General features: G+C 36.8%; 1 protein-coding gene across 7 annotated transcripts in view; it reads left to right on the top strand.

The window, feature by feature from the left end:
• LRCH1 (leucine rich repeats and calponin homology domain containing 1) overlaps positions 1–22,261 on the top strand; it is a 140,044-nt gene that overhangs the window by 113,611 nt on the left and 4,172 nt on the right. For 5 of the 7 annotated variants that reach the window (XM_063334543.1, XM_063334502.1, XM_063334493.1 and 2 more), the window contains 3 exons: positions 3,012–3,149; positions 5,036–5,113; positions 12,982–13,239. In XM_063334543.1, the coding sequence (XP_063190613.1) occupies positions 3,012–3,149; positions 5,036–5,113; positions 12,982–13,188 (423 nt within the window). In that variant the 3' untranslated portion in view covers positions 13,189–13,239. The remainder of the gene's footprint in view (positions 1–3,011; positions 3,150–5,035; positions 5,114–12,981; positions 13,240–22,261) is intronic. The other 2 variants (XM_063334520.1, XM_063334534.1) reach the window with 1 other exon arrangement.

Genomic DNA, 22,261 nt, shown 5'->3' with positions numbered 1-22,261 from the left:
CTTTAAGTCTGGATAAATCTTACTTTGTCTTGCTGAATTTCTGAACAGAACAGATCTTGTTGAAGATTCAGTGTAGTTGATTGAATGTTGTATACTACCAATTCTAAATTTGGGTGGTGCCAAAAGGATAAGATGCAGGAATTAGATGAGATAGACTTATTGGTAATAGAGGAAAAAAAACCAGAATTAGCAGTCATAAACTGCAGTAGAATGTAGTTCTTCTGAGCATAGTCTAGTCAGCAGCATCGATGCAGCTTTTTATGTTTCTTTTAAGAGTTGCCACAAGTATGTAGCAAGTCCCCAAGTAATTGTTCATAAAAATAATGTCCTCAAGGTTTGTGCCTTGTGCATTATTTCAGCTAATTCTCACAGTGAAAAGTAGAACAAGGTTACTCACCATATCAGGCAAGGAGACTTAGTGAGGCTCCCCCTACGCTGTATTATTATTAGGTATTACCAGTAATACTGGTTTAATATGTTATTGACCTTCAGCTCCATGCACTATCTTTGCCCTCACCCTGAAGCATTGTGTCTTGTAATGAAAGTTCTGTTGTCTCTTGCGAGAAGTTTGATTACAAGCCAAAGAGTGGTGACAGAAGCTGGAAGACTGGCCCCGTTTGTAAGCTCATAGTGAGATTTTTTTTGAATTAGTAAAGTTTACTCTGGTATACGGTGTCCTTTAGTGAGAGAAGCAACCTCCAGACCATCTCATTATGTACCGTACAAGAAAATAGCCCAGAACATATAGGTCATTAAGTTCATGCTTACTGAATAAACATATCTGTTAGTATATTTTGCTTTTTAATTGTTTCATGGTATGTTAGAATTTAGTGAGACTCCACAGAACCTGAAGCTCTAATCAAGTTGGGCACTAAACAGCAAGGAACAACTATTAAAGTTCCATATTTAGAAATCTAAATGCACAGTTACTTATAGTTCAACCACTTCACCTGGACCATGTATTGTGAGAACATTGGTGTTTCTTCCATACATTCCCCCGTTCTCTTTAGAATGGTGTGTTTTTACAGCAATTGTTCCATTTCTTAAAACTTTTTCTTCAAAGATACACTTTTTTTCCTCCATGTGGGCCATTTGATTTTGTATACATCCATGGTTGCTTCAGACAGTTGTCATTTCGAGAGTGATTCGCTGCTTACTTTTGAGCTACAGAGTCTAGCAAGAAATACCGATTGATTTTTGCCACTCAAGGGCTAAATATTCAATAGTTTTGACATGCTAAGTGGAACAAATTGTCTGCTGCTCTAGTATGGGTGATTTTGAAAAAGTGAGTAGTTCTTCAATGGCGACAGCATTGACAGAGAATTTATACACTTCTTGAAGTCTTCAGTTTTAATTAAATCGAGTCTCAAACCATGAACTGACATTGAAATAGTGTTGTAGGTGTGCTGTGCTCATAAAAAATAAAAAGCACCCCGATCTATACTGAGTAGTCTCCCAACAGGCAAATCATAGGAGAAGGAATTTTTAATTCATTAACGTATATAAACCTGTTTGTAACAGATTTGGAAAAAAGTCTCAAATGTATTCTTAACGTATAACTTTCTGTACATATCTCATATACCAAAAATGTTTTCTAATGTATGAATTAATCCAAGGTGAAAGCAAAACATTAGTACGCATGATGCACTCCCTGTTTGGCACTTGTGGGACCGTACATGTGAGTACTAAAGTAGCATGTCTAGGAGAAGGAAAACGGGGGAAATATAATGAAACCCCAGAGTGAGTTCAGTGGAAGATATTTCATGGTGAGGGCACCCAAACAAAGGTTGTATGAAGAAGCAGCTAAGAGCTGGATTTCTTTTGCTTGGAGAAGAGTGCTGAGAATACCACGTGACTGTCCTCAGCTGCCTGGAGGGTGGTAATAGAGAAGATGAAGCCAGGCTTTTTAAAGATGCATAAAGAACAAGGGGACATGGCACAAATTGCAGAGAAAGACATTTGAAGTAGCTATACGGAGAAAATTCTTTGTAATAAGGATAGTGAAACACTGAACAAGGTTGCCTGGGATCTCCTTCCTTGCAGATATCCAGAGCTTAACTAACCAAGGCTCTGATCTCATTTCAAATTTGTTAGACGAGGTGACCTTTAGAAATCCCTTCCAACTTACACTCTCCTTTGATTCTAAAGAGAATAACCTATTTTCATCTAGAACACCCAGCATAGATTGAGGTAATGTATTAATAGAGAATAATGACTTTAAGGAGCTTCACCTAGGAATAGGAAATATCTATTTTAAGGTAATGGAAATAATCTCTGAGGGTTAATCTAAGAGTTATCTCAAAGTATAGTGTCGGAATGTTTTCAAGATTGGAGCACAATTTAGGAAACTCATCATATGCAACAATTTTATTGTAGGAGTTTTTTTCTGGAAAATTCTCAAATGTTTTCAAAGTATTTTATTTTGCAATATCAAATTCTTTTCAGTGAGACTTTGATTTTACTTTACAAGTATGCAAAAATTCTCTTCTAAATCTCAATGTTTTGCCATGCCTTTCTGATCGCTCTAATACTTCCTAAGTAATTTTTAGGCTACTAAAGAAAGATTGCCTTTTATTGTCCACTTGTACAGTTATTAACACAATGTGGCTCTGATTCAAAGTGCTGATGATAAAGAAAATTTGAGATGTGCAAGTTGAAGACTTGAGGGAATGGTGAAAAGAAGGAGCCACATGTAGTGCTATCCCATGGCTAATTGCATGCATATGTGGTTTTATGTGTATATATAAAAATAAATGTGTATTATGACAGCAGCATTTGAAGTGTTGAGTTCTTTTAAAGGAGTTTACATAATTCAGTGACCAACATAGAGTAGAGTGGGTTCGGTTTTAGTTTTTAAAGAATTAGTTGTATAAAGGTAGCATGTTTCTTGATAAAACAGAACTCCAAAACTGGCTGTGTCTACAACATGGGAGAAGATGAGGATATATATTCCCTTCTTTTCCCCTTCATCCATTTCCATGTTAAAGTGTGTATGTGTTCTTCATTTGCAGAACATTGAAACAAGACTAAAGATTTGCTTGCCTGAAGACTTGGGATCTGCTCTGATGGATGGTGTGGTTCTCTGCCATTTAGTAAATCACGTTCGTCCTCGGTCTGTAGGAAGTATTCATGTACCTTCACCAGCAGTAGTAAGTTGAATGTTTCTTGCTACGTTGGGGTGGCAGGGAATGTTAAAAAGGAAAATGTTAAGGAAATGTTTAAAATGTATCATGTTATAATGTTAAAATGTATAATGTTAAAGGAAAGGTTTAAAAAATTACTGGTTTATTGCCAAATGATATTTGGTTACATCAGCCAGGTTGCTGTTCAATTAATGTTCTTTGCTGTCAGGGGCAACATTTACATTATTATAAATTCAAATGATCACTAATTTCTATGTAATATATATATAGTGTATATTTGTGTGTGTGTATATATATATAATTATCCTCCTCCTCTGATCTAGCAAAAGATCAAATATTTTTCATAGTGGCCTTTTTATTCAGTACGCTATGAAATAATATGTTTACAAGATGTTATTGTAGGAGACCCTTTTGAAAAGAAAATTAGCCCCTTGTTTGTTGGTTGAAGAAATATGAGGTTAACTTTAGCAATGTCTGGCTTAGCAGATGTCATGTCACTAAAGCACTTGCAGCGCTGATTAGCATATTCTTCTTGTTGGGTTAAATGTAGAAATTATTCCTTTTACCTGCAGACAGAGTGGAATAAAAACGTGCACTGTAGTGGTTTGATATTGGCTTGCTGAACCTAAGGACCTGAAGACTTTGGGACATAAAATCTATGTAACTTGCATGTGTGCACTTCTTGAATCATAATTTTCTTAATATTTTCTCTATTAATTGATGTCCTTTTCTTGATCAGATCTTTGTTCCAGATTTTTGATACCAGTCTGCTGGTTCTGAAGTGGTTTTGTATGGTTTTAGATTCTGCCTTTTTTTTGTTGTTGTTACTGTAATGTCCGTATTGGTAAATATTTTCCACGTACAGCCTGATACTTGGTTCTGAGAATAGCACGTGGATTTCAGAACCAACCTATAAAAAATTCCAAGACGACAGGTATTAAGAAAAAGACAATTTCTCAGATGGTCTAGTGGAGTTTATTTTACAGTTGCTTGGTTTTAAATTTCTTCTGTCTTTGGTAAAAATATGACATTGCTGTCCTGTTTTGTTGTTTTGTGGGTTTTTGTTTAAAAGGGTAGAAGTCTTATGGTGTTTTCTATAACAGAAAGCAAATATTTAAAATCGATTTTCATTTTGTTTCAACTTTATATTTATGATGTTCTCTCACTTGAAACAGCCTTCAAATTACTTTAGCCTAGAAAATTATTTCTTTAAAGTCCCTGCTACTATAGTGAATTCTTGGTTTAGGTGGATATTCAGGAATTACCATTGTTTCAAATCTTGCATTGAAAAAGTAAAATAGTGAGTTGTTGGGGGCTTTTTTATAAGATGATGTTTTTGTAACTATTTGGGGAATAGTCCTGAGTGAGACAAATAGTGGAAGTATTTGAAATTCTACAGTAATAGGAAATTGCTTCTTCAGAGACATTGAAATTGTGTGTAGTTGCTATACATTTGTAAGTACATAAAATATTTAAAAAGTAAGGGCCTGTTAATTACAGTTAAGTCTGTTCCCCAGGATGTATGTTGAAATCCTTCATCAATTTACTTGCTGTCCAGAAAATCAATGTTGTCTATCATGAATCATTTGGAAGAGGCAGGTTTTAGTACCTCATGAGCTGGATTTGAGCAAGTAGAGATCTAAATGTGGTGTTGACCTTAATAACTAAGTAAAAGCACATGGCATCCACAACTTAGATACTCGGGTCGTGTTTGTAGGCATGATGTTTTTAGAGCGGTAGGAAAAGAATTTGAGCAGAACTTTATGCATTGTTTTCAGGAGAAATATGGAAATAGTGCATCAGTACAAGAACAATGCAGTAGCTGAATTTATTAACTGAATTAATGTTATTGACTTCTTTTGCCATAAACTATTTTTTTCTTGTTTCTACAGCCTAAACTTAGCATGGCCAAGTGCAGGAGAAACGTGGAAAACTTTCTGGATGCATGTAGAAAACTGGGGATACCAGAGGTAATTTAATTAAGTCTGTCATTTAGAGATGATCAGAAATGCAAAACACATTAATTACTTGAAAGCTGAAGGATGACTTTATGAACTACAGTTTTTCAGCTATAAGGAGATATCATTAAAAAAAATTATTTAAATGATGTTATTTAGTACTGCTTTAGTGCATTTAAGTCATAACACTTAAGAATTGCAACTTTTGTCTTAAATTAGTAATTCGTTATTATTCTCAATACCTCCTTATCTTTGCCGTGGAAAATAAATAAGGAATATGGTAATTAGGTAATACGTAATTGAGCAAAAGTTTGCAGGTTTTTTGTTATATAACATAACTGAATTTTTACCTAGTGCTTTAAGAATATGGACGTCATTCTTTGTAATTATTAATTTTCCTTTTTATACAATATTAAGTACTCTATAGTATGCATTATAAAAATGAATAATAACACGCTCATCTCTTGTACTGGAACACTTCTGCTGTGATGTGAAGAAAACCATCGTGCGTAAAGTATGGAATGTACATATGAGTGAAGTTGTTCTATAATGTAGATGTAAGTGTTTCAGCAGTTGGAAATAGGGAAATTGCAGTGCTTGGTGTTTCCTGTTTCTCATTTAAGAATGGCAGCACTCATCATGTAATTTATTCTCGTATTAATGTGGAAAAATATCTTTATAACTAATGTAATGAATTCTGGACCTTCATTGGGAATATTTCAAAGACTCCCTTAGGGTCTAGAAGTACCTATTCAGAGAAAGTTCATTTCAAATGCATGACCCTCAAAAGAAGGTAAAAATGTTATACAAGGTCTTTTTAACCTGACATGAAAATTGCACGATGTACTTTCCCTGTGTTGTTGCCTACATATGACAATATAATTAAGACTTGAGTTCTTTTTAGTATGTGTTTCAAGAATGCTGAAACAAGAGGATGTTTTGTGTGTATTTCCCTCACCACCCCCTTGGGAAGCTGATGGTAATGCTAAGATTTCACACTGGGAAAGAATTCCAGTTTGAATTCTTTATATTTTATCTACATTTTAGGACTTGATTTGGAGGACAGCAAAAGTAACAGTTCATTTTTGCTACTTGTAGGAATTTTGAGGGGGAGACACTTACCTTACAACTCCAATCGTAAATGTAATTTGAGAATTTAGTGTTATGGGCTGGGCCTCTAAGTTGTAATGCTTGATTTAGTTCTTGTAATTATGTGGTTTATTATGTTAGAATGATTTCATATTAAAGGTAACATTTCACTTCAGAGAAGAGCAAAATCTCAGTGCTGTGGGCTTGTAGACATGGGGTGTTTCTTAGGCTGCCCCAAAATTCATTGTCTTCTGATGCATCATAAATTATGCAGTGAATTAGAATGCAAGTCAGGTTTTTCTGGATGTGGCCTATTGGGAAAGGAAAGGCCAAGAGCTTTTTTCATTGTTGTCAAGAGATCTTTCAGAAATGGAAATAAACGAGAAAAATTTACAAAGATCCGTGCAGTGCCATATTACAGATGGGTAAGCTAAGCCTTTGCTCTGAGGGTTTTTTTTATTTTGGATTTCTGTAAGAATACCTTTTTGTTTTCTAGGAATAGATGTTTTTACATATTTATTATTATTATATTTATTCTTTAATGCTTCCACTGAAATTAGCGTAGACTCTTTCTAAGTTTTTTTTATGCTTTTTAAAAATTTTATTAGAGTATATTTGTTGCAGAGTTGCACAGAGCATCAACCACAAGGCCAGATTTTACCAGTCTGATTTATAAACTAACCATCCTTATGAACATAAATAAGTGTTAACTTCTCTTGAGGGGGGAAAAGCTTATTCACTTAAACACTAAATGAATGGCTTCCAATTGTAAATTTATGATAACTTTAAGTACTCTGAGGATATTCTTTTGGTTAGCTGCCGGTAATTTGCAAATGTATATATTTGCTATATATTGTGAAAATCCATTGTGTTGCAGAACTATAATAGAACTTTGCTGCACGTCGGAGGGATGTGTATTAAGAATACAAAGTTGTATGATAGCAAGTATGACAGTTAACTGTCAAAGTTTTTAAAGAACTACAGATGGTGTGTTTAATGCTGCTTCAGGTTGATGAGTTGTACATTACCCAACCACCTCTGGACAAACCAGTAAAATAAATACAGTGAATTATTTCCTTTTTTTAAAACAAGCGTTTCATGGGTAAGTGATAGGTTACACTTATGGATCCTAATACCCACAAGTATTAGGCTTTTCTGTGATACTTATGTCCATGTTTAGTTCTTGAGAATTAACTTGAAATTCTGCTGCATGGGGTTTTTTTTAAGGATTTTTAAATTGTCATAGTTCCCATAGGTTTGGTTTCAGTTATTTATGGAATAGAATAGAGTACATGCTACTCCCTGAGCTCCAGAGGTTTAGAATAATATCCTGTCAAATCATGTAAAATGAAAACAAGAAAATAGCTAAGTAATTACTGTGTTGTGCTGATGTGCAGGGTCTCTTACTTCTGTGGCTTTCAGCATTCAGTTCTTCAGTCAAATTTGCTTTCCCCAGAATGATCCTGGGAAACTTCATCCAAGTGTAGAAAAATGCAGTTGGTATCCATATCCAAATGTGTCACGATAAGCATCAGGAGTTGGTGCCTTGACCAAAGAATCGCAAATAGAAAATTCAGGAACATGAGCATCTCTTTAGAATGACCTGGTACGTAGATGATTCTGGAATTGCGTGCCTCTTGACGTCAGAAATCCGTTACCTGCCAGATAAGAATTCCAGTACAATGGGTGCCATGTTGAAATAATTTTCTTTTAATGGCCATATGATGCTCTTGATCATGTGCAGAAGGGATGTTTTAAGTGTGTAGTTCTGACCCTTAAATGAGAAACTAAATAGCAAGGCTCTCATTGCACCGGGAGGCTATCAAAAGTGTGAGGATTGTCAGACAAACAACTTGTGTCCAGTTTTGCCGCTAACTTTTCCTGTAGAGCCTTTTTTTATTACAAGGTATCAGAGATCTTTGTAAATGACACTTTTTTTTTTTTTTTAGACAAAACTAAATTTTTGTTTGGCGTGAGAAAGGGATGGTGGCAGGGTAAGCATCTGAAAGCCTGACAATTCAGAAAATGTCTTTGTTGTGCCCCTCAGGAGATAGATGACAGAAAACGTAAAATCTTTGTCTCCTAGAAAAGTACAAAAGATGACTTTATTTTATGCTGTTAACTAAAAATTGTCAGATTGCCTGATCTCCTCTCTAAAAGCTATAGAATGACAAACACTCCTAATTTTTGGCTGATACAGATTGAGTAAGCAAGTGGCAGTAGATCTGTGATAAGTAGGAGATGCCTGTCCTACTGCATTTTTTCAGAATTACGCGAAGTACTTCAGTGGTGCCATTCACTGGAGTAGATCGTTAATGTCACATGAAGCCACTACCGACGCCACCTGTAATGCTTGTCCACCTATAGCACACCCGCCCTTTCACACTTTCTGAGTTTAAAAACATAAAGATATTGTTTGGATTTATTTCTCTTTGTGTTTGTGTGGCCTCCAAAGTGTCAAATGTACCAGTTCTAACGGAGTTTTACTCTTCTTATTGGCATCTCATCCCAGAGGTGTTAAAAATGATCAGGAGAGTCTGATTTATTATCACATGAGTATGTATGTAAAGTTATGGAAGTATTTTGGTTTCAACTGGTCTTTCATGAAACCAGTAACAATACATGTAAATAAAAACAAAAATATTCACTACATTTGTTCAACTTGTCAGTTACCACATGAATCAGTATTCATACTAGCAACAAAGTAGACGACTTTGCTATTTTAATCTGCAAATCAATAACTTAAAACTTTAGCTTTCATTCTTGGTAGTTGTTACTCTTACTAATTCGTATTACAGCGCATTTTTTTTCTTATGCACGTTCAGTAATGTTAACAAATATTCCTGTGAAACTGATTTGTGGTGGGTCGAATGATACTTCATCGTGAGATTTAGACCAAAACAAAGCAAAATGAGTGCAATGTGTTATGTGAAAGGCAAAAGTTCCAAGTTTTGGTCTGCGTTTCTTCTAGTTCTCAATTATGAACAAATATGACACATTGGAAGTAGGACCTTCTAAGCATTTTGTCAAAAAAGAAATTCAACAAAGTATTTTCAATGTTTGTGAGCCAAAATGCAGAAGTTCTATTTTTACAAAGACACAAATTAGTTTGTATAATCTGCAACTTACACTAGTATAGTATCTTAACAGTTTGGACACTTGAGCATCTTTTGGCCCTTTATGGGGCCTCTTCAGGTCAGAGAAATTGTATAGAGTTATTTTAAAAAAGGAAAGAAATACTTTCCCCACATACACAGATAGACCTTCACAATCTTCATATAGCTTGAAAAAAAGATAGACGTAATTTATCATAATTAATACTAGAGTGGTAATTTCTGTTGATATAAGATAGTGATAAAATGAAATCTCTCACAGCCAGTTGTTGCAGCAGGTTTACGGAGCTTCTGTGTTCCAGCATGTCAGGAGTGGTGCAGCAGGGTTTAGTGGGACAAGTTATTTCTCAGGTGGGAATGAAAGACTTCGGCCGTGTCTCTCAGATTTTCAGTCAGCTACTTGGTGTACACATACTGGACAGACAGGAGTGATTCTAAGAAGTGGCTTTTTTGATCTCAAGTCATCATATCAAGATTCGGATTACAAAATGTGGCCCTTCCTGTGACTTCTGAGTCCTGCAAACGGGGAGCTGTTACTGCATCTTGTCTCCTCCTTTTGTAAACTAATTCCACTATGTTGCAACATCAGCCAAAATTATTCTAAAAATCAGTATGATTTGTGTTAGTATAGGAATTGCTAATTAAGTAAAACAAACAGAAAAAAACTGGAGGCTTTTGTGTGCTCAACCTGACAGAGCAAAGTAAAAGAAGCAACCAAGCAGAGAATGTCAAGTGCTTTATCTTCTGTCCACCCAGTTGTTCAATGGGTAATCATGTTTCTCAGTTTAATGCAAGGTATATTTTCATTGCCACTTACACTTGTTTTCTGATCAGTTCACGTAATCAGTTACTTCTCCATAGTTTCATCATGAGACATCCATGAAGTTGCAGTAAGTTTTATCAGGTATGACTCCTTTCCCCTCACTTTTGCTCTGTGCTTGGTAATGGACACGATGTGGCCTACAGTATGGAGTTAAGCGCTTCAGTGCGTTGCCAATTAGAGTGCTGAAAGCATAATTCTGAGATTCCTTTCGTTTGTGTTTTGGGCATAGTCATTCTTTAATGCACTTCTGCAAACTGACCCTTGCCTTTTTTTTTGCCAGGGTCAAAATTTGAGGAGGTTGGTTGTGAAATGCTCTCTGCTCTCACAGTCACTGCAGGAGCATGTCAAATGAGGGTGGTTTGTGCACACAAAGAGCTGGTTGTGCTTCTGTCCTTCCACTTCTGTCTTACCGTGTGTATTCTGCGTGCATGATTTTGGCAGCTGTATGATTTAATCGTGTAGCTTCATAGATACAACAAATCAGTCCATGAATGGAATGCTTACCTATGTGTATCTCTCTAGTTCTTACTAGTTAATAATTTCAGTCTCCTAAATGAGAAGGGCAGTGCTGGTGATGGGTGGATGGGTGGTTGTCTTTGAGGCTTTGGGTGAAGGTCGTATACTTTTTACTATTTCACGATGTCATGTTTTAGTTTGGTATTTTCATTTCACAGCTGCTGTAAAATGCTGGTAACTTAAGTGGAAATACATTCACCGTTACTGAAAAGTTACATTACAGGAGTTTAAAACGCATACAATATAAACATTTTACTTAATAAGGTGTGCATGTAACACCAAATTATCTACTGTCACAGAAGACACAAAAATAAGCAAAGCGATCAGACATTTCTTAGGTTTCCCCAGGTTTCACTGAATTTCAATAAAGCACAGCATGGTGGTTCCCATAGGAAGTTTCTTCTGCATGTGTTGGCTGTTTTTGTACGCTTTGGCTTCTCCTGTACACTGTTTAGTATCTTAATCTCTGGTTAGCAAGTTCTTCAGTCTCTGTAAAAATTCAACCAATTACCAGCTCTCATTCTCTTAACTCTGGAATTGCTTCCTTCTCCGTTTGGCTGCAGTAGGGACTGTTAGGTGGGGGGGGGGTTGGCCAAAAATCTTTTTAAAAAGTCCTTGTTTTAAAGTTCTATCCCTTTTTTTTTTTAATATAAATTTAAGTTCAGTGTATCTCAGATATTTATTTTTGGGATATATTTGCAACAAGTAGGAATTGAGTCTTGTATGCTATTTTAAAATTAATCCAGCATTTGCTGGGTTTATTGGTGTCATTGGTAAAAGTGCAATATATTGTATAGTTGATAGTCGTGATGTTTCTTTGCCCTAAAATTAGGCTCTCTGTAAGCAGCTTGTGGATGTAGATGTTCCTGAATGCAGTACTAGTCCCATTTTTAAACAAGAACAGCATATTTTGTTCTGTCTGTGAGCTTTCATCCTTTAGAAAAAGCCAAATAAAATGGCATTGAAGTTTATTACTGCACTAGAATTTTGAGTTGAAAAAATCCAAAAAATGACTGTAAAAATGGCAATGTTGTTGCTAGGCAGGGTTTTTTTCCTACTCTGTATATCTGCTGGCCTAAGCAACAAAATTAAAATTTTGCAGCATTTGACTCCTGTTGAAGCTAGAACCAGGCATGGCAAGCAAAAAGGAAAAAAGAAAAAGGAAGGAAAAAAAAAAATGAAGTGTGTCATTTTTTTCTTTGTGTATGAATGACAGTTCTGACTTCTAGTTTCACTAGTCCCTTTTCAGGACAGAAGGGCCTTTTAAATATATTAAAGTTTAATTTATTGCCAACTATACCTTGAAACTTTACACTGACAGAAAAGAGACATCTGAACTTCCATGTCTTCATTTATTGGGTGCGCTGTCAGTTCTTTAAGCAAGTGAAACTGAAAAACTACTAAAGAAACACAGTGTTTATCTAAAACTGGGGATCATTTTCCTACTTCCTATAATTTTATTCCATAAGTATTTACCATTTTTGTTGATAGTAAGGCCTCATTTGCAGTGTAAAATGGTATATCTCCATTTGCATTTTGAAAGTACTAGTTGTTGCTGGGTTTGATTTTAATGTTAAATATTGTGTATGCGTATTGATATTATTGCCTATTACACTTCATTTTGTATAGCTAGTCTAGAGTGAATTGCTACATGAAGTCACTGATACTTTCCAAAAAAAGTATGGGAATCTAATTTGCTAATAACTTTTAAAATGCTACCTAAGGAATTCAGTGTCAAATTCTTCACTGTAGAAGCTTTATTAAAATTACATATAGTTAGTGCTACATTGACTTTACGTTTCAGTCCCAGGGTATCATTTAAGATTATATTTGAATACCATGTTTTACATTATTATGTTAGAGAATTTTGCATACTTATAAAAATTTCTTTAAGTACTTTTTCTTGAGACTTTATATTGCTGCTGCTTGTGCTTTTAACAGCTTTCTAACCCGCTGTTTGCTATTATATAAGTTAGATTTTACAACTGGTTCCACTGAAGCATTTGAGTAAGGCCCAGATGGACAAAGGTGCGCAGATCTTATTGGAATAAGTGGATCACATGCACGTCCTCACCCTTGTGAATCTGGGCATAATTTTGGAAGGATTTGAAGGCCTGAGTTCTTTTATCTTAATATTCTGATATTATAAGATAGCTTCAGTATTTAGAGGAAATAAAGCAAGCTGGGGTGCTAGTGACTAAGGCAATACTAGGAAGAAACTATTCCTACATGTTTATGCTAGAATATTGTGATAATTTATTTATCAATATATTTCTATTTTTGTATTTTTAATTTTATGCACTGTTTTTTTCTGTTCTAATGGCTGCCCTTCGGGATAGGCTGACCTCTGCTCTCCGTATGACATCCTGCAGTCGGATATTCGTCACATTCGAAAGACTGTTGACACTCTGCTCGCCCTCGGGGAGAAACCCCCACAATCAACTTCTACCTTTCGCTCCTGGGATCTAATAGGCTTTTGTCTTTTCCACATACTTTTTATAGTCTTGATGTATATAACTTATCACTGGAATGTGCTAACAGCATAACCTGTTCGCATGTGCACACAAACTTTCTGCTTTGTCTCTGACAAATTACAGGTACTTATTTCCTTCCTTTGTCTTACAAACTTCTCCCTTTCCCTCGCTTCCCTTCCTTGTAATATCTTTATTAATCTCTTGCAATAGGGGAGAGGGGGAGTAGCATCTTGAAGACGAGTCCCATCTCTTTTCCCCCCTCCAGCTCTAGTTTAAGAACTTATGTGCCTCTTTATTTATAGTTTGTTTTCTTTTATGTTGCCTACACTACACACTAAACGTGTTAAAGCAGTGAAGCTGCTCTTATCCCACTTTTGGGTGTAGGCTGGATGTGTATCACAAGCTAAACAGAACTGAGCCTTTTACTTTTTGTGAAAATCCAAGAATGCTGCAGATATTGAAGCAACTGAGGTAGCACTTCAACAGGTGATAGTATTTTCTGAGTTGGTGCCAATTATCTCAACATATATTGTGTTAAGAGCACTTACAGAAATTTATTTCAAATTACTGTTATTTTTTAATCTTTTAGTTCAACAAGAGTACTGTAACTTTAAAGATTGTTGGTCATCTCTACTGTTACAATTAAATTCCGTACTGGAGTAGTTTTGTTTTCCTACTTAGATTTTGGTTTCCTCCAGATTCCGTAGAATACTCTTTTTCTTCTGTCGCACAAAGCAGCGTTGAACTGCTTTTAAACACTTGCTATGTTACACCCTAAAGGTGACTGTAAATTGTTAGTGGGTATATGCCATGAACTTCAGAATGTTTCAGGATGAAGACCATGGAGTAGTGTGGTACAGTAGGATAGACTGAGAATAAGCTGTTGGATTCCTGTATCCACCATTCTTATGTGCGGCATGTGTCAAGCAAGTCACGTCACTATCTTGTCTCTGTTTCATCACCTGTGAAAATGCAGGTCACGTTTGTTTGTGTGTGTGTGTGACAACTGTAACAAAGACAATGTAGCTAGGAAAATAGATAATCTAGGAAGACTCTAGATCTTCCATCCTATGAAGCTTTACAAAACAGGTCAGACAAATGTTAGCCAGGAGGCATTTTGGTATATTTGAAGTCTGCCTGTGGTTAGTGCACTGGACTGATGACCTCCATCCCCCTTCCGGTTCTGTCTTCCGTTCATCTATTGTAAAACGTGAATAAGATAACGTTTGTTTTTTTTTTTTGCTTTACCCCTTATCTACATGAAATATACAAATGAAAATTGATTGAAAAATATAAACCCACAAATTGACGTTGCAATATTGGCCTAGGTGCTGTTGACTTAAATTTGTAGTTCAGTCTGAGACTAGCTAACCAAAGGACCTCAGTTTCAGGGCTGTGAAATAAATACATTCATTTCTCATGGCCTAGTATTTAAAAAAGTTACCTATAGAATTTAGAAGATAACTAGCATAGGAACTTGTACGTTACCGATTATTCTGGCCATATGGTTATGATTTAGTGCTATACTATAAATATCCCCATTCCATAGATACTTGTGAAATTTTATTAAAAATCTTATAAATGCAGTTCTATTCCTCGTTTCCATGGCTTGAATACATACATTTATAAAAAGGATGAAATGTATAATTAGGTATATATTTTAAGATGGAAAAATTAATTTCAGACGATGGATAAATCCAGGTTTTTTTAGAGGGTTTAGTGTCTAGCAGCTTCCATTGTATACATATAACAACTCTGTTGTAAAGAGCGGCTTCTGTGACCAGGCATGAGTTCGCTGAGTGCTTCTAGGTTCTTTATACTTGGGGAAAATGTTATTTGGGTGTGTAGCTGTAGACTTGTGGCCTCATCCTGCACAGGCCTGTCTCCTAAGTGTGTGCCTAATTTTAGTGATTCCAACACTAGACATTTACTTACTCGGGGTCAGAGCTTGACATTTAAGCTTCAGCTTTCAGCAGATCATTGTCTTGATTTTTGGTTGTCTTGTTTTAACAACGTTGCTTTTCTAGTGAAGCTGAGAGAGTGACATAAAGCTTGAGTCAGTTCAGAATCTATTAATTGTAGGATTCTTTATAATCCAGTGTTGGTATTTGAGACAAAAGTGATGTCTTCTCTAGGGCTGGGACTACACTCCTGCTCCTGTAAGTGTTAAGCAGGTTTCCTGTCAATGCTGTGTATTGTGCTCTCCTCATATAGTACCAATCTACATGTATGTGTATATTTTAATTAACATTTTTTGAAATTAGAATATCAGATGGTGAAAGTTGTTGCTACCATCCTATAGTACGCGTCTGTCTCCTTGTCTGGTATTATGTCTGATTATCCACTGTATCCAATAGCTTTGGGAGGGAGATAAGAGAAGTAGTAGATCAGTGTGGTTTGCGTTTCTGGTGTGCAGAAATGGAAGTTCATGTCGTCAGTGTTTTTAAATGTTTATCAGACTAGATGCTGAGTTAGAATCTGAGCTAGAGTTGAGCCAATGTAGACCAACTGAACGCATCCCAGTCATAATGACATGTAACTCTCCAACTTGTCCAAAGTTTGAACTTTACATATGCTTACCATGCAAACAGAGTGGTCTTTTAGTTAATTAGAGTACATTTTCTCACTAGTCTCAACTGTGACAATATACAGTAATTAAAACGAAACATTGCAGCCGCTTCCTCGTAGTTAGGGAGTTGCAGCCATCTTGAACCGGACTCTGAAAGACGAACATACTTGCTTCATGGCAAGGCACAGCCCTACTACCATACATGAAGCTTATCCAGTTTTGTATTTTCTCAGGTTGTTACTGATAACACTTCAGATATACATAAATTCTACAGGGAAAGGAATAATAAAATATACTCTTACATTTCTCTAAGTGTGAATATAGTAATGTTTCTCAAAATATATTTCAAACATAGTGCAAATGTGAAAAATACCTGTCTGCCCATCCCTGAAGCCAGTAATTCTCCCACTAAATGGGGAGGTGGGAATTAAAACATATATGTAGCTCATTAATCTACTGTAATGGGTTCTTTACTAAACTCAGAGTCCTGTTTCTGTGCTGCTGTTCCCTGTACATGGGAAACCAACGGTTCAACTCAACTGGTGTTTCATCAGCTCTGAGGAGATCCCAATATTGAGATGTTCAGTTATATACAGTTGGTACTTAAGTGTTCACAGCTAGTGATTGATTTGATGACCTTGGGTTTAAAAGCAATGTGTGCTGTAGTTCACCCACATACTCATTGATAATATTATATTTGCTCCACCATTTGTTTCTCCATTCATTTTTTTTTTTCCATTGCAATGGTCACCAGAGATTTCCAAACTGTGATTTCTTCATAAATCGGTCTACTCCAATCTGTACTGGGGAGGTCCTGTCATCCCCACTGCACTAAAGTAATAAATACAAACTGTGATTAATTAATTTAATATGCACGGAGGTAAAATGTGTTTGCACTGGATTACAAGGGGCATTCGGATGTGAGGATTTGGTTTCTTTTTTGTTTGAGCCAGAAAACTGATACGTATTTTTCAAATGCAGAGTAGTGCAGTGTAGTCGTCCTTCAAATGCCTCTTTCTTCAAATGTATATTAAAAACTTTTACAACTGAAAGCTGTATAAGGATCCCATTGTGTTCCTAGTAAGTTTTCTGAAAGACTGCACTTACTGTGAATGAGGATTGAATTAGACCTGAGCAAATATTCAGTCCGGTTTTCTACTCTATAGACATTAATAAGCTTCCAAGTTATTGCCATGTAATTGTTTTTCACAAAAAGAAGCATTCTTGGCATTTTACTCCTGTTGCAAAAAAAACCAAAAGCAGTCATACATGCAGGTTTAGAAAAAATGGTAGAGAAGGTTTTGTGGACCATGGCCATTTCCTTCATTTTTAGCTGCATTATGCAGAAAAAGCAGTATTAAAAAAAAAAAAAAGTAATGACCCATTCTACTTTGATACAGAACCCTCTCATTCCTTCATTTTATGTCTCAGAATTTAATGTACAAGGTTATGGTATAACTGATATTTCAAGTGTAAGTATACATTTTCTCTTAGTGTTCGGTGTGTGTCTGTCTTCATTAAGTTGTCTGTTCCCTCCAGTTTCAGGTCACTGTTTTCTGTAGCATGTTAGGATGAAACTGTGAGATGTTTTGGCAAAATACATGGTCTACTTGAAAAATTTTGTGGTTCAAGGCCAGAATCTGTAAAGGGCTCCAAAGCCCACCATCTGCAAATACAGCTTTGTAAATATTTGCAATTTATTACATATTCTGAAGATGCACATATTTAGATATCCAGCTGGCTATAATTCCCAATACAGAATTGCAGCTGCAGTATTGAGGTACTGGGGGCTTTTTTTGCTTTATCAAATCTGACCATAAGTGTATACTTCGCAAAACATACTACTCTTTCCTTGTAAATTAAAAGAAAAAAAAAAGCTGAAATATACGTATAGCCTGAATTCCTGTGCTTTTTGATCTTCTGCTCTTTTCTTTTGTACTTCAGATGGTAAATTCAAGGCATTTGGACACATACAGGCATGATTGGTAATAGTGGATAAGGAAAAAATATATATAAAAAGACATAATTTCAAATTGCCTTTAATATATGAAACAATAAATATTTGCTATAGTTTGTTCGTCTCGTAAGAAAGAACCTGGCCCTGACCTAAGAAAATGTCAAGGTTTTATGTATTTGACGTAAGTCTGCTTCAACGTAAGGCCCTGGTGTTTTAGTGACTTTCCATTTCAGAGTACTTGGCTCCAAAAATTAAATCATGGCCATTACATGGACTTCTTTTTTTTTTTAATTTGTAATTTGAGAAACTATACATTCCAGTATTTCATTGTTTTCTGAATGTTTTTCCCCCTCGTAGATCTAAAATCCCATATTCTACAAATACAAGGGAAAAAGAGAAAGGCTCTTGCCAAATTGCAGAATTCCGTTTCTCTGTATTTTTGGTAACGAAGGTAGTTGGCTCCTGATGCCATGATGTGGTCATTTCGCTGCTTGCCCATATGATATAATGGCAACGATTACGTTTTGATAATGAATTACTGTATGTGAATTGTCAAGCTGTTTGCCCCAGCATAAACCAATTCAAACCGTTATCTTGACTTTGAAGTCATCTGATGTCAAAGAAACTAGATGTGTATGTGTAGCGTGTCACGTATCCTTGTGGGATTACTGTCCTTGCCTCTTCCTGTTTTCTTTTACACCACCTAAATCGGATGGTTTTGTTCCAGGATTAGAAACTTGCTCTGGCGAGCACATGCACACGTGTACGTTTGTGGGTACACCTCCTGTACTGTCTTTTTGTCTTGTTTTGTGACTCAGCCTCTTGGCTGCTGCCTCCTTTTTGTGCCTTTTTTATTTTTCCCATCAAAAGGAGTTTGTTCTTTTGCTTCGGGTTGAGTTTGGAAACATCTTTATCCATTCCAAATGGCTATGTGTCTGTAGCAAATGGTTTGCTTGCAACAGGTAATTAAGTTCCTCTGTGTTCTTAGGGAGAAGAACTACATTAAAAATGGAGACCTTCATTTCTGTAGTAGACAAGACAAGAGAGATTCCTGCTGCCATGAGTGGAGTGGCAGCTCTTCCCTCCATAATTGTTTTTAAAGATTTGTGGGCTGGTCTTGAGAATTAGTAGCCAGTTCTTCTGTCTGTCTGGGTTTTGTTCAGTGATGGTTTCAACAGGAGTGTATTTTTGGAGAGGTGATTCACGCTACTATACTGAAATGTTACGGGTTGGATGCTAACATAAAAGGGACAGAAATCTTATCAAAGGTGGGGAGAAGTGAGCGATGAGTCTCCTCAGAGTCATGGGTGCGTTCTTGTCTCAGTTGGTCAGGCACATGGCTTCAAAATGCCAGGATTTAAGAAAAGTTTTGAAATCTTGATGGTTTGCAGCTTTACAGCTCCACTGTCAGTGGTTTCCAGATAGCGGTTGTAGTGGATCAGAGGGTGAGGCGGAGCATGGAGAATGGACTGTGCTGTGGGGACAGCGGCTGGACCTAAGGGCTGAGACACCTGGGGTCTTGGCCCAAGGTAACTCCTGCTTTGCAGAAAGCCGAGTTGGTTATCAGCGTGCTCTGGATTCCATCCTTGGCAGGATTTGCTTTTTTCTTATTCTGAGAAATGTTAAATATACACTATAATGTTATAAATATAATAATTATAAAGCTGTGATTTGAGAAGTATGTGAGGCAGGGTTGATGAAAGACATTTCCAAAGCTTTTAAAATAGTGATTAGGGTTTTGATAAGAGAATTGATTCGTGACACATGAAGATAAACATTGCCATTTTTGGAAGATGGTGACGTAGGTCTCGTCGTCTGTTTTGGACAGTTCATCGTAGCCACATGTTTAACTGCAAAATTGCAAAATATTAACCAAGTTCCACCTTCTGCTTAGTAAGAGAAGGCTGTCAATTGTATATGTTTCAAGAATTAATAAAGAATGATGTATAACATAAAAAGAAGTACCATGCTGTGAAACTTCTAGAACACAGTTGTCCAGTCCTATTTTTTTTTTGTAGACCTCCTTAAATAGCTTTCCTTATTTGAGTATGCATCTTTTAAATACAGCGGGGGGAGAGAGAGGTGGTTTTATACAAACTGGATTACTGTACTGGATTTAAAAGAATTAGATAGTGCATTCTCTTTAAAAGGAGAAAAGTTATGTTAGATGGGGGTTTTATATGAAATGGGGCACGCGCTCCGTTATGCTTTTAGCAAAAATGTGCTTATAAACAATTGCAAAATTCCAAGGAAGAAAGCATGACAGAATAGTTCTCTGAATGCTCTAAGGTGCCACAAAAACGATAAGTTTAGATTTTAAGTTTTTTCTAAAGGAAAGATCCTTAGCTGTGGCTTTTCCAGCAAATTTGGCTTCAATAGAAAAATTCAGAATCTTCTCAAACATAAATATCTAACAAGGGAGGTTGTTTTGAGGCTGGGTTTTTGGATTCAGTCCTTACCCCTTAATCACATTAATCACTTAGTTTTCAGATATTGATTCAGGAAGCATTATTATTTAATTCCTTTTGTCTAGCATGGAAGACTAATGAAATATTGGCATGTTGTGGGCCACCAAATCTGTGAAACGAGAGCCTACTGTGCAAGGGCGCTGGAAAGAAGTAGGGGAGAGTGGCGCAAATAGCATTTCACTTTGGATGTCTGATTTGCAATGTCGTTTTTTTAAAATAAATTATCGGAATCAGAGTACTGTAGATTTTTATATGAACCATGTCCCAAGACATTAGGCTGGCAAAATTTTTTTGTAAAAATCATACATTTGAAGTAGAAATGGTTTGGGTTGGTTTTTTTTTTCTCCTTTTATTTGCTATCACTCTCTCTACCTTCTTTTGTAGCTACTCCGCTGCTAATCAGGTATCAGTTTAGGGGTTTGCTTTGTAAAATATATTTATATATTTGTCTGGAAAATACACTTTTTTCCAGAGGAAGAAAAGTTGGGGAGAACAGTCTCTGACAGCTTGCAGGTCAGCATCTCAGTCAGAAGAACAAACAAGAATGAACCACAGAACCCCGAGTCTTAACTTAAATGACCAATTCAGGGTAGGTTTGGAGTGGAAACCTGGGTGATGAACTGGAATGGTGCAAGATGGGGATATTCCTCTGTGCTGACTGGGCAAATGGCTCCAGCGGAGAGGGGAACAGCAGCGGGCAGGGATGGGATGCAGTTGTCGCAGCTCTTTGGTCAAATGTGAATCAGAATCCACAAGCTCAATGGAAGTGGGAACCCGGCGTTAGCAGGTCGCCAGAATGTTGCCGCATCTTCCCTGGGGAGAAATGTCTGTTGTCCACCTATCGAAGATCTGCTCAGCCAAGCTCCTTGAAAGTGACCTCTCCGGAATTGTTTCTTGGGTCTATATGCGCCAAAGGAATCCACAGGATTTGTTTGGTGCTCTGGGCTATGACCCCGAACCTTAAAAAAAATAATTACAAATTAAGTTTTTAAAAACAACTTTTAAACATAAAATAATAAATATTAAAACAGCTCAAATAGTAAATATAAAATGTAAACATAAAATATAGATAAATTAGAATTATCAGTAGCGGAGGCCATAATTGTGACTAAAGTTTGGCTCTCACTTTTTAGCTGCGGTAGTTAATAATAGGTACGTTTGGCAGGTTTTCTCTCATTGAGGCTGGAGTGGGGTGTGAGGAACTTCACAAAAAGTTTAAGCAAGCTGACTCTTGGTTGCGCATAAAGGAAATCCTCAGTAACAAAAGGAAGTCATAAACATCCGAAGCAGCAGAGCAGCTGTTTAATACTGGACCAGCAGAAGGAGGGAGGTGATTGTCCCCCTGTACTCAGCACTGGTGAGGCCACACCTTGAGTATTGTGTCCAGTTCTGGGCACCTCAATATGAGAGAGATCTCAAGGTGCTGGAGTGAGTGCAGAGGAGGGCAACGAAGCTGGTGAAGGGCCTGGAGAATAAATCTTATGAGGAGCGATTGAAGGAGCTGGGACTGTTTAGTTTGAGGAAGAGGAGGCTGAGGGGAGACCTCATCACTCTCTACAACTACTTGAAAGGACACTGTAGAGAGGTTGGTGCTGGTCTCTTCTCACAGGTAATTAGCGATAGAACAAGAGGGAATGGGTTCAAGCTGCAGCAGGGTAGGTTTAGGCTGGACATTAGGAAAAAATTCTTCACGGAAAGAGTGGTCAGACACTGGAATAGGCTGCCCAGGGAGGTGGTGGAGCCACCATCCCTGAATGTGTTTAAGAGTCGTTTAGATGTGGTGTTGGCGGATGTGGTGTAAGGGAGAACTTTGTAGAGTGGAGTTGATGGTTGGACTCGATGGTCCCAAGGGTCTTTTCCAACATAAAGGATTCTATGATTCTGTTCTGCTGGAGCGGTGGCCCACTGGAGGAGATTTTCTGAGCAAAGAGTGGACAACTGTGGAAGCAGATGAAAGCAATTAAACGGAGGTGCATGACATGATAGAAACTGTATTAATTGTTCTTGTATGTACCAGCTCCAGTTCCAGCATCCTGAATATTATATTTAGTTTTAAGGGCTCAGGGGGGTCAGGGAAGGGAGTAGAGCTGAACAAAACGTACCATGAGAAGAGAGGTTGAAGAGATTAGTGATGTTTAAAGCAGAGACATA

Source organism: Chroicocephalus ridibundus, chromosome 1 (assembly GCF_963924245.1).
Source record: "Chroicocephalus ridibundus chromosome 1, bChrRid1.1, whole genome shotgun sequence".
NCBI classification, from domain to species: domain Eukaryota; kingdom Metazoa; phylum Chordata; class Aves; order Charadriiformes; family Laridae; genus Chroicocephalus; species Chroicocephalus ridibundus.
The sequence above is the reverse complement of the archived record's forward strand: the minus strand, read 5'-3'. Positions and strand labels throughout refer to the sequence as shown.